Source organism: Acomys minous (assembly GCF_964271855.1).
Source record: "Acomys minous genome assembly, chromosome: 12".
NCBI classification, from domain to species: Eukaryota; Metazoa; Chordata; class Mammalia; order Rodentia; family Muridae; genus Acomys; species Acomys minous.
The window spans coordinates 98,107,758-98,121,095 of record NC_140493.1 but is presented as its reverse complement, the minus strand read 5'-3'; the positions used below and the strand labels follow the sequence as shown (position 1 = coordinate 98,121,095).

At 46.0% G+C, this 13,338-nt stretch overlaps 1 protein-coding gene across 2 annotated transcripts in view; it reads right to left on the bottom strand.

Annotated features, from left to right (window-relative positions):
- Positions 1-6,554, bottom strand: part of MAP3K3 (mitogen-activated protein kinase kinase kinase 3) — a 67,995-nt gene extending 61,441 nt beyond the window's left edge. The window contains exon 1 of one of the 2 annotated variants that reach the window (XM_084748528.1): positions 6,169-6,554. In XM_084748528.1, coding sequence (XP_084604654.1) covers positions 6,169-6,172 — 4 coding nt within the window. In that variant the 5' untranslated portion in view covers positions 6,173-6,554. The remainder of the gene's footprint in view (positions 1-6,168) is intronic. The other variant, XM_084748527.1, reaches the window with a different exon arrangement.
- Between the last annotated feature and the right edge of the window lie 6,784 nt (positions 6,555-13,338).

The window sequence follows — 13,338 nt, the reverse complement described above, 5'->3', positions numbered from 1 at the left end:
AGAAAAAACAGTATCTGATTTTTACTAAAAGTTAAATATTGGGGCTAGAGAGTGGCTCAGAGATTAAGAGCACTGACTACTCTTCCAAAGGTCCTGAGTTCAATTCCCAGCAACCACATGGTGGCTCACAACCATCTATAACGTGATCTGATGCCCTCTTCTGGCATGCAGGTGTACATGCAGGCAGAGCACTGTATACATAATAAATAAATCTTTTTTAAAAGTTAAATATTCATATTTATTGTTTGTCTACTAGAAGACATAACAATCTACCAAAATTAACTAACGGCACAAAAGTTTTAAATACGTATTACAAAAGCAAAACCTTGCTTCCTCCTAAGAATCAATGGAATCTTTACATCACTGTGTGTATATGCATTCGTAGGTCTTGTACATGTGACGTGGAGGTCCAAGGTTGATTATCAGGTTATCTTCCTGTATATCTCTCCACCATACTTTGGGAGACAAAATCTCTCACTGAACTTGGAACTCACCTGGGCTGCCTGGCCAGCAGGCATAAGGAATCCCCCGGTAGGCCTCCCCACCTGGATTTTCACATATGTCCTAGGGATTTGAACTTGGGTTTTAACACGTGCAAAGTAAGCACCTTACCAAGCTAACTGTCAGCCCCTCTTCATTATATTTTAACACATGGTGAAGCTACCTTAAAGGACTAGAGACTATATTACATATGTGCATGCAACCATGCATACAATGCATGGTTGTATATGTCTCAACCCTTAAATTACAAAACTGGTCTCTTTTAGCAAACAATTACACACTTTTTGCAGATTATCAACAGTGACTTACTGGTTGATCATCCTTAATGTGAATCAGACTGCGGATACTTAACCAGTAAGGTCTAGGCAAGTATTCCCAAATCAAGGGGGTGAAGTATGTGGGGCCTGTGAGTTGGCTAAGGGGTTAGGAGCACCTGTTGCTGTTGTAGAGGACCTGGGTTCAATCCCCAGCAGCCACACGGTGGCTAACAACCATCTGCAACTCTAGTTCCAGGGGACCTGATGCCTTCTTCTGACCTGACAGTACCAAGCATGCATGTGCTAGACATGCACACATGCACACACATATAAAACAATTAAATATAATTTAAAAATTTTTAACAACAACAAAAAACCCTGTAATTTCTGATCCCCATACTTCAACAGTAAGAATCGAACCTTAAGGGTCTCACGCATGTCAGGCGGGACACTCTACCAGTGGGCTATATCCCACACCCTAATCCTATGCCCTTTAGATAAAGAATATTCAGTCTGAATTTGTTTACATATTTCTGCTTCAGCTTCTCCTCTTGCAAGCTTGTGGAACAAGATAACACAGGCCCACGGCTTAATACTACACCTGAACATAGGATGCTTGGTAATTGGGCAAAGAGTAAGTGAACAACTTATAAAGAACCGGAAAAACTTGCACTCTCTGTATTTCCCTAGCTAATGTTTAGTTGAATGCATATTTTTATTTTACAAATATCTAAAATTCCACTTCAATTGTTTTGGTTTGGAGTCACAGACTCAAGTAGCCCAAATGGGCTTCAATTTTGCTATGCAGTAAGGATGGTCTTGAACCTCCCACTTCCACCTCTTAAGTACAGAGAATGGAGGCATGAACCATCATGCCTAGCGCCAACTATCATCTTTTATTTTTCTTTATTTATCCTTAGTTTTGTGTGTATGTTTGTGCATATGCATGTGAGTATGTCTGTGTGGGGTGCAACTGTGCATATATACATGTTGCCAGAAGAGTAAGACTCAGGTGTCTTCCATGGTCTTCGCTTTTCTACCTTAAAATGGGGTCTCTCACTGAACACAACTTCAGTCAGGCTGGCCAGCCAGGCAGGAAGCTCTCAAAACCCACCTGCCTCCTCCTGCAATGGGATTACAGCTTAAAGCCATGGCTGGCTTTTTATGTGGATGCTAGAGATTCAAACTCAGGTCCTCATGCTTGCCCAGCAAGCACTTTTACCCACTAAGCTATCTTTCCTGTCCCCGGCTGTCATTTTTTAAAATATCAAATATCAGGAATAGAAAGATGGCTCCGCATAAGATCCCTAGCAATTCTTCCAGAGGACCCAGCAAGCCTCAATTTCCAGCATCCACATGGCGGCTCACACCTGTCTGCTACTCCAGTTCCATGGGATCTGGTAGCCCCTTTCAGCCTCTGTGGGCACCAGGCAAACATGTGGTACACACATACATGCACACATACACACATGTACACTTACTTGCAGGCAACACATTGCACATTTTTTTGTTTGTTTTTGGTTTTTGTTTTGTTTTTTGAGACAGGGTTTCTCTGTGTGTATCTCTGGCTATCCTGGACTCGCTTTGTAGACCAGGCTGGCCTCGAACTCACAGGGATCCCCCTGCTTCTGCCTCCCGAATGCTGGGATTAAAGGCGTGCGCCACCACGCCCCGCTCTAGAGTTTTTGTTTGTTTTTGTTTTTTGTTTTGAACATTTTAAAAAATATTTAAAAATTTAAAAACAGCTGGGTATGGGCAGAGATTGCTGTGAGTTCCAGGCCATCCTGGTCTACAGAGTGAGTCAAAGATAGTCAGGGCTGTTACACAAAGAAATCTTGTCTCGAAAAACAAGAACAAGACAAACTAAAAAGAAAAACATCAAAAGGCTACTCATGAGTCTTGTATGGATGGCCTGAGCTCCTGAAACTGTCTCAAAAAACAAGCACTAGGGGCTGGAGAGACTCCGCGGTGGTTAAGAGCTCTTCCTGCTCTTCCAGAGACTCCGAGCTCAGCTCCTCAACCTCCTGAAACTCCAGCTTCAGTGAACCTAACACCCTTCTTTGATATTCACACAAACACACATAAAAGTACAAATAAATCTTAAAAAGAAAAGAACAAAACCAAAATCTACTAGTGCGATAGGTGTGTTAATTTATTAAACTTTGACTCAAGATTCTCTCAAAACAGTCTTTAATCATGCTGAGTCTACTACAGGGGTAGTCTAGCCAAACTGAAACTGTTCTTGGGTGCTTCCAAAAGCCTTGGAACTCTAGAAACACAGACCTAGTTCTCTAAGTTATAATGACTAAAACTCTAAACCAAGTTGTCACCCCACAACCAACCATCTTTAATCCTGTATTCAATTCCCTAGACTCATGTAATATGTCCAAGTCTTTACCCATTTTTAATATCTCCCACTAAACTTCAAATTACATTTAGAAATAGAGCAAATAAACATTAGCAAATAAGTCCCAGGAATTATTAACAGCATTACTATAATTATTGGAAAAAATTCTAGTATGTCCAAGAAGAAAAAAAAGTCAATTCCAATTTCAATAGTCATACAGTATCAAAGCCAAAAAATACCAACTAGAGATTTACTATTATTTACAAGGGTAAGTTGTAGTTTCCATTATATGTTTGCTGAAGCTAACAGACGGTATAAAGTCTGACCTGTTTTCATTAACAAGTCAAGTGGTCAAACAGGCTTGAGTCTGGAGCACAGAATCACTCAGGAAAATATGACTATAAATCAAAAGTACCTGCAGGGCAGAGATGCAAATTAGTTTTAGTCTTTTAGCCACAGACCTGGAGTTTAAGTTATGAAAATATTAAGGAAATTGTTTCTCTTTTATTAAATGCTTGAGTTTGTTTGCTTATTAGGTTCTGAGGACACAGAGGCAGAAAGATTACAACAAATTATATAGAACTTGCTAGTCTATATAGCAAGTTCCAGGGTAGGTGGACCCTGTGTCAGAAGAAAAGAGAGAAGAAGGGGGTGGAGAGAGGGAGAAGGGCTGGAGAGATAGCTCAGTGGTTTACACATTAGCTGCTCTTCCAGAGGACCTGGGTTCAATTCCCAGCACCTACACGGCAGCTCAAAACTGTCTGTAACTCATACCCTCATACAGACATACATGCAGGCAAAACACCAATGCACACGAAATAAAAAATAAATAAATAATTTTTTTTAAAAGAGAAAGAGGCCAGGCAGTGGTGGTACACGCCTTTAATCCCAGCACTTGGGAGGCAGGGGCAGGCGAATCTCTGTGAGTTCGAGGCCAGCCTGGTCTATAAAGTGAGTCCAGGACAGCCAGGGCTACCCAGAGAAATCCTGCCTGGAAAAACAAAAACAAACAAACAAACAAAAAGAGAGAGAGAGAGAGAGAGAGAAAGAAAAGGTATTCGAGAGAGAGCACTAGGGATGAAGCTCAATGATAAAGTGTTTGCCTAACATTCACAAGGCTGGGGTGGGGTGAGGGGTTGATGCCCAGCACTGGAAACAAAAACACAGAGTTAAAAAGTGACAAATGGGAAGATACCAAGTCCTCTACTCTTTTTTCTGTGGGACTTTACCCACATAGTTTCTTTCCTCCCAGCATGGCCTTTCCACATATTCACACACTTGTTGAAAACATCTTCAAATGTAAAAACAGGCTCTCATCTATTTTCATGCTGGATGATGAGACGAGACCCTTATTATCTGGACACTCTCACTGGCTTCCCAATCAGAGCGTTACATGTGAGGTCTGTACACCCTCAAGGAGAGCACTTGAATGTAAGGCTCACCCACAGGGCAAGGAGGAGCTTACTAGACAGTCACAGTATAGAGCCATAATTCAGAGATTAGCAGAAGCTAAATGTGGGAGGCCTGGGGAGGGCAGATGAACTCCATTCCCCATTATTATATGAAGAAATATATGCCCTATATAATAAGCAGTCCATAAATGTATTGGAACATACGCATTATAAATATAAAGATCTTTTGTGTCTCTCAGATGAGACCTCTGTAGAAAAAACAAAAAACAAAACAAAACAAAACAAAAAACCCTGAAATGCAGTCTAGAAAGACAACAGAAAACCCAGAAAATTAGCAAATCCTTCCCATACTGTACAAGGGGCAGAAGAAAAAGAACAAAGCAATTCATTTAAAGCCAGAGGTAGGAGACCAACCACACACACGAGTATCTGGCCAATGTGCTATTATAAGACCCACTTAACCTCCTACAAAAATGACTTGACCTTGCTATAGGGCAAAACAAACATTACCATTCCATTTTGTTATGGAGCACTCATACAAGCGATGAATACTTCTGCAAAGCAGACGCTCCTAGATCTTACCCCTTTCTGACTTAGGATAATAATAAATATTTTTGCAAAACCTGATTGAGACCAGGAACAAGCGTATCACAATACCTGCCCCAACTGGAGAAGCAAGGTAAACGTAAAATGTCACTCTTTCCTTAGTTGAGTCTAAATCTTTTGGTAAAGTACCGAATTTATGGGAACTATAATTCAGTTCAAATATTGTGTGGAAGACATTAAAAAACTTTTCTTAGATTACATCTTCTCAGCAGAATTACAAATACTGACAAAAAAGGAAATGATTTCATAGTGATTCTTTTGTATAGCGAGCGAATGCCTCTTTCAAACGTTACATAGTTTCAGGGACAGCGCAAGATAAAAATAATAGCCGGATTTTTCCCAAAAAAGCACGGTCTGAGTTAAAACCCACAGCACTTAACCATTCTTAACTTCCAGTAATTTGCAAGGAGCGCAGCTCGCATTTCTCAAGCGGGGTGTTGCTAACAGGGATCCGCGACGAATCGCCTCGCAGTGGATCCCCCGCATACCCTCCCCCCGCCGCCACCCCTGCGCAGGGGAGCGCTCGGAGATCGAGAGCAAAGCCCCGGGAACTCACAGGCCAGCCAGTGCGAGCAAAGGGAAGGAAATGACACAGGCAGGAAAAAAAAAAAAAAAGCAAATCAAGGAAAAGACACAACAGCAGCTGGGCCTGCACCAGGCTCCATCCCCGGCCCCACACTGAGCTCGGGCTCCCCCACCCTCCAGCTCGCGGGCCAGCTCGCTGGGGACCGGAGTGGGCGGCCCCGAAGAGCACGGGCCTCGGTCCCGCAGACCCCTCCCCGGGATGCGCCGGCCGCATGCCCGGAAAGAAGAGAGCCGCCGAGTGGGTTTGGCCAGTAGGGCATCCCCGGAGGGTCCTAATAGCCAGAACCGCCGCCTCGGTCGCCGCTCCGCGGGGAGACCAGCGGTCCGCGGTCCTCAGCCCCCGGCCCGCCGAGCTGTCCATGCCTGTCAGGCGGCGGCCCGGGGTCCTCCTCCCCTCAGCCCGGGGCGGGGCGTCGCGAAACGGCGCGGGCACACAGGCCGGGGCGGTGGCGATACTCACCCATGGTGGCGATGGCGGCGGCGGCGGCTACAGCCCAGAAGTGTCACCTCCGCAGCCGGGGCTGCATGCCGGGGGAGCAGGCGGCGGGGACGGCAGCGGGCCTGGCTCCGCGCGGGGGCCGCGGGCTGCGCTGGCTGCGCTCGGGGCCCCCGCCGCCTCCCCAGGCTCCGGCTCCGGCCGCGGCCGGGCGCTGTGGCATGAGCAGGGTGACCCGCTACATCCCCGGCGCTCCCAGGCTCGGCCCAACCCGGCCTCGGCGGCGCCACTCGGCCGGCCCGCCTGCCAGTCCCGAAGTCCAGAAGTCGCTCCGTCCGGCCACTGTTCTCCACCTCAGGAACGCTCCGAAAAACAAACCGCTGGGCGCGCAGCTAGCTCGCTGTCTGTCACTCATGCCAGCATCCTCCAATCGCGGGCAGCCGCTGGGACTTGGCACCACCCCACACCCTCAATACCAGCCAATAACGGGGAGGAGGTCGGATACTCCCGCCCCCTCCTCCCGCTTTCTCCCAACGCCCTCACTCTCAGCCGCCAGCTAATCACGACGAACCAATCCCGCCTACTCTCACAGGATGCCAATGGGCGAAGCCAAGGCGATTTCCGAGGGCTGTCTGGAGCCTGCCAATCACCGAGACAGCGCCCATCCTCTCGCGCCTAGCCAATCACGGGGAGAGCGCCGAGCGCCCGCCTCGGTGCTTCGCTCGCAGGAGCTCTCGGCTTCCCCTGCGGAAGGTGTGGGCCGCTCCAATCACAGCTCCGACTTGAGGCTCCGCCCACAGCCCCCATCTTTATTCGGTCGCGGAGCCCTCCGCGGGCGCGCGGGCTGGCGCTGTTCCCCGAGGCGGCTTCTCTGGCCCGGGGTTTGGCCCGGGCGTTTTCTGCGGAGGCCGTCAGAGAACGTCAGTCTTCGGCCCTGTGGCTGTCGGTCGTCGGCGACCTCCGGGTCCTGAGGTGTCTCCGGCCCCTGCGGGCGCGAAGCGTCTGGCGCGGAACGGGCGGGGGGAAGGTTTAGCTCCCGGCTTCCAGGCCACTTGTGCTGCGCGATCCCCTGGGCAGCCCAGGGCTCCAGATGGCCGCTTACGCAGGCTGGGGGGCGGTCTCGCTGCTTTTTCTCATTCCCCTGGGTCTCAGACCCCCCCGAGGCCACACCCATAGGTCCCGATTCCTCGTCCCCGAAGGGTAGGGTAGTGTTGGAATGCGGGTCCCCACATTCTGAGTTCTGCCAGAGTTGCTTTTGGACGCCACTTTTCGCTCTTAGAATTACAAAATCGAGACATTCTTTTAAAAGAAAACTGAAAAGTACAGGAAAATATAAAGAAAATCCCGACGCTGGAGAGAAGGTTTACCTATTTCCTACCGAGACGTAAAACGTTTTACAAAAAATAACTTCATATTGTTTTGTGATGTGCTTACACTTTTATAAGTGTTTCCTGTCCCACTAAATGTTGTCTCACAACAATTGTACTGGCTGTGTGGTATTTCAAAAGAGCATTGTGATTAACTTCACCAACCTCCATTGTTTCAACAATTTATACACCCAGTCTTTAGATTCCAGCTACCACAATTAGTGTTAGTTCCCTTCCAGTGACATATTTCAGATTCCAGAAAAATCTTCTTCAGATGCCATTTTCAGTTGTCATCTAGAAACCCTTATCTTAGGGGGTGGCCTTGCCTGGAGTATTAAATCTCAAGTAGTGTCTCGGACAATCCTCTTTGTCTTCATCCCCACCCTCAACTCCATATTACTTAATTAACTCTCTTATCCTGGCTTTTTTTTTCTTTTTGTTTGTTTTGTTTTTGAGACAGAGTCTATGTAACCTAGGCTGTCCTGGAATTGCTAGGTAGTCTGATTTGAAACTCAGAGATCCACCTGCCTCTTCAAACATTCAAGTTTCATACTTTCACTTGATTAAATCCCTAATTTCCTGAAGTGTCTTAGCTTAATAATCTTTTTTTTTTCTTCTGGAAAGGAAAAATAGAGAAACACACTAGCCATTTACTAGATGCCAGGCATGTGAAATCACTTAACTGCTCCACTAACTGAGCTAAGTTTCAGCTTCTGCCTTCTAGCTTTCCTTCAGATGCCTTCTTTGTGAATTCCACTGTCCGTCAGTCAGCAAAGTCAAACACTTCCATGCTGCAGTTGCCTTCTGGGCTGAGGATTCCAGCTTAGGCAGGTCTTTGTTTCAAGCTCCAGAGGCACCACTCTTGAGTACCCCATAGGCACCTCAAATTCTACAGCTCCAAACTGAGCCCATCATGTTCTTCCATTGTTCATCATCGGTTCCCGGAGGAAGACGGTTATCAAAAAACTTCCTCTCAACTCTCCTTCTCCGACCAGCAGTCTACACCAGGTCTCCATCCGCCTCTTTCACCCTAGCTACTCTAGCCCAGTTCTTAGCTTACTTAAAGGGTCTTCACGCTACACAGCGACTTTCTATCAGACGCCTGATCCAAGCAAACCCTAGTCATAAGCATTATAGCCCATCACTGTAGCTTTAAGATGAATTAAACTGGAGCTGGAGAGATGGCCAGCAGTGAAGAGAGCTTGCTGCTTTTGCAGGGAATGCAGGTTCAGTTACCAGTGCCCATAGTGGTCAGCTCACCAATGTTTATAGATCCAGCTCCAGGGCATTGGACCTGACCTCAACTCCACAGGCAGCATGCATGTGTGTCGTACACATACATACATACATCAGGCACACACAGGACCCAGCATCCCTTTCCCTCAAACTGTCATTTCCCACCCCCACCATCCCCACCCAGAGTCCATGCTGCAGCCACACCGGAAGCTCCTCAAACCCCTCTCAACGTTTCCTATGTGCGCTATGTTCTCTGTATTGAACGTGCTCCCTTTCTGCTCCCACTCTCATTCCTTCTGGGGAGAAGTCAGTCCTCCTTGACTCTCCATCACTCCTTGAGGAAGTCCTCCCTACCTCTCGCACTGGGCTACGGCCCTCTGATACGCTCCCGGGCACCTGGGACTTTGTCTGCTCTAATGTAACTGCATTTTGCAAAATAAGCAGAGAAACAGAAGCTTGGGGGAGGGGGTGTAGCTCAGTGGTAAAGGGCTCACCTAGAGTGTGCAAGACCCTGGGTTTGCTCCCCTAGCACTAGGGCTGGGGGCAATAAGTGCGCAAGAAAGAAGCTGTCATTCCAATTGTCATGGCAACCACCTTTAATAATGCATTTGAAATACCTGCTGGGTGTGGTAGTACATACATGCCTGTGATCCTAGCACACAGGAGACAAAGGCAGGACGATTGCCTCAAGTTGAAGGCCAGTCCCTAGTCTATAGAAAAAGGTCCACTTTTCAGGACCATACAGCGTAGCACGACTCTGTCTCAAAATAACAGTGTGTGCCTGCGTGCTTGTGTGCGTGTTGAAAGTAATTCCCACAAATACACATTTATTTATTTATTTATTTTGGGTTTTTCGAGACAAGGCTTCTCTGTGTAGCCTTAGCTGTCCTAGACTTGCTTTGTAGACCAGGCTGGCCTTGGACTCACAGTGATCTGCCTGCCTCTGCCTCCTGAGTGCTGAAATTAAAGGCGTGCGCCTGGTTTATTTATTTATTTTTATCTTCCCTTTGTGGGTTGCTTTCTCTCCTCTCTATTATCACTGTGTGAAGCTTTCTAGCTGGGCCACGCCTACTAAAGGCTGTCTCTTAGTTTTATGATGACTGCATGCCTCTGGATGTCTGAGCCACACCTCCCTGCAGTGCCAGGGCCTGAGAAAGCGCTGTCCCTAGTTGGCAGCCAGATTATATACTAGCTGCACATGCTCATTCTTTCAGGAACATGGCGTCAACAGGACACAGAAGGAAAAATAAAAACAATGGGTGGCTTCTCTTAGGGGAGAGATCAATAGATTGGTTTACAAGAGAAAAATACCAGCAAACCTATCACATGATTTTATGAACATTTTTAAAATCCAGAAATAAAGCAGAGTACCTTTTAGATTACCTGTTGAACCAGTTAGTTTATTGTGTCATCAAAGAATAATACACATATCTCATAGAAGATCCTTTCAACCACGATTTCTTTAAAATTATTGGTATTTTCTTCTAAATAAAAATAGTATTTAAAAAAATAGTATTCATTTTAAAGCAACACTGGTGGGGGCTGAAGAGATGGCTCAGAGATTAAGAGCACTGACTGTGTCGGGCATGGTGGCACATGCCTTTAATCCCAGCACTCGGGAGGCAGAGGCAGGTGGATTGCTGTGAGTTTGAGGCTGGCCTGAACTACAAAGTGAGCCCAGGACAGCGAAGGCTAACACAGAGAGACTGTCTGAAAAAACCAAACCAAACCAAACCAAAATAAGAGAGAGAGAGGGGGGGGGGAGGGAGAGAGAGGGCGCGCACACTCATGCACTGACTATTCTTCCAGAGGTCCTGAGTTCAATTCTCAGCAACCACATGTGGCTCACAACCATCTATAATGAGATCTGTTGCCCTCTTCTGGGCTACAGGTGTACATGCAGGCAGAGCACTGTATACATAATAATAAAACAATAAATGAATGAATGAATGAATGAATGAATAAATAAACCCACAGTGGTATAAATTTATCCCCAAGAGTACTTTGTAAGTAAAGGTAAAGAAAACTCACTGTAGCCTTTTTTCTAATAGCCACTGATAGGGAGAATGATTAAACAAATTATGATGTAGCAATATAATAAAATAGTATACACCCACAAACAAGAATAAAGAGCCTTCCTCTACAAATACCAAAAGCCAGATTATAAAGTACAAAGGGTGATTGTGTTTTTTGAAAGATTTATTTTTTATTACTTTTAATTATGTGTATGTATGTAGGGGTGAGGGGCACGTGTGTATGAATTCAGGAGTGTTTTACCTTGTATTTGTGTGTATATATGCATTTGTGGAGAGAGTAAAGGATGACCGTGGCTTCCACCTTTACTGAGGCAGGATCTTTTTGTTGCTTACTGCTGTGTCAGACTCAGGCCCTTGCCTTTGCATTGCACCCACTGAGCCATCTAAGTGCCCTGTAAGTCAGGTACTACCAACACCTCCACTTTACAGAGGAAGAATCTTGTAAAAGAGGTTAAATTCTTGTTCAAGACTGGCAGAGCCAGAATTTGTTCTGTAGTCCAGGGGATCCTCCTGCCTCAGTCTTCCCAGTGCTCAGATCACAGGTAAACACCACCATTCCCAGTTACTAACTTAAAAAAAAAAAGTAGAAGGGATAGGAATGTGTTTTCACAGTTAAAGAGTATTTGCTGCTCTTGAGGAGGACCAGAGTTTGATCCCCTCACCCTCACTGGTCATGACTCACACCTGCCTGGAATTCCTCCTCCAGGGGAGTATGATGCCCTCTTCTGGTCTCTATGGGCACCCACACACACAGTACACCCACACACACCCCCACACACATTGTACACACACAGACACACATACCATAAAATAAAATTTAAAAATAAATAAAAATAATCTTTTTCATAAGCAAAAGATAAAAGAAAGAATTTAAAAAGTGCTACCTATTCAATGGCTGAACACAGAAGTTAGAACTAGTGTGATATTTATCACAGCACTCACTTGTGCCAGACCCACTGACTCTTTCTTTACTTGTTTCTTCTGAGACAGGGTTTCTCTGTGTAGCCCTGACTGTCTTGGAACTCAGTTTGTAGACCAGGCTGGACTTGAACTCAGAGATCTGAAGGAGAGAGAAGCATGTGTTTTGTTTAGATCACAAGTGGGGGATGAGAAAAAGACTTGTGAGAGAACAGGTGATGTTTATCCCCTTAGAAGTCGAACCACCAGGTGGAGGAGATTGGTTATTAACCAGCTGAAAAACATCCTTGAACAAATTCTGAGAGGAGGTATAAATGTGAGCCAAAAACAAGAGGCGAGGTGCTTTGGAGACTGGGGATAGTTTTGGCTGTTCACCACTCCACTTCAAGATGCTCCTAGAGAACAGCTCGAGGGAAGGCTTCGGGGCTCCGGGGTCCAGCTCAGGTTCCAGATACTGGTAGCTCCAGGTTCCAGCAGAAATGGAACACCAGGAGAATCGTTCCCTGGAACTGATATCCTTACGGTTTCATTATTGTATTCTTTAATCTTCATTTCCTATTGTTTAGGTTAGTTGGGTTATAAGTGAGGTACTCTTGGTTAATCGGTTCATAATAAAAATATATTTGTTTAAAAAAGTGAGCCGGGCTGGAGAGATGGCTCAGCGGATAAGAGCACCTTCTGCTCTTCCAGCGGTCCTGAGTTCAATTCCCAGCAACCACATGGTGGCTCATGACCATCTAAAACGAAATCTGGTGCCCTCTTCTGGTGTGCGGGCACACATGCAGACATAACACTGTATATGTAATAAATAAATAAATAAATAAATAAATAAATCTTTTTAAAAAAAGAAGAAAAGAAAAGAAAAGTGAGCCTACAGAGATCCGCCTGCCTCTCTCTCCCACGTGCTGAGATTAAAGGTGGATGCCTCTTTTCAAAGAACATCTCCAAGGAGTCCAGAAAAATTCAAAAGAATACCTAGGAGTTAGAGACTCTTGGAATTTGAAGCTCTATTGTCTTCTTTACTATAAAATTCAAAGAAAAATAACTTGGGCTGGGGAGAAAGGTCAGTCAGTAAGTGCACACCTTGCGAGCACAAGAACCTGAGTCTGATTGACAGAACCCACACAAAAAAGCCAGGCGGAGTGGCATGCTCTCCTACCCTTACTCAGCGCTGGGGAGGCTGAGACAAGAGGACCCTGGAGCTCGCTCACCAGCCAGTCTAACCTGTCAACTCAGGGCAAATAAGACATCCTAGCTCAAAGGTGGATGGAGTTCCTGAAGATGACATAGAAAGTTGTTTTCTGGCCGACATGCACAGTGCAACACATGCGAGCACGCACGCACGCACGCAAGCACGCACACACACACGCACTTTTAAAAAACATAACAACATTGTAATATTTCCATGGTTGATCAGAGCCAGGGCTTTCACTGCTCCTCTGAGTAGACCAGGGCCTCTTGCAAAAGGAAAGTGGGTGTATGCAAGAACACTGTTTTGCTCCCTCTGGCCTCCAAGTGCTAAGATTATATACATGCTGTGCCATGCCCAGTTTACATGATGCTAGGGATCATGTCTGGGCCTTCATATCCACTGAGGAGGCTGAGATAGTAGGAACACAAGTTCAAGGCCAGCGTGG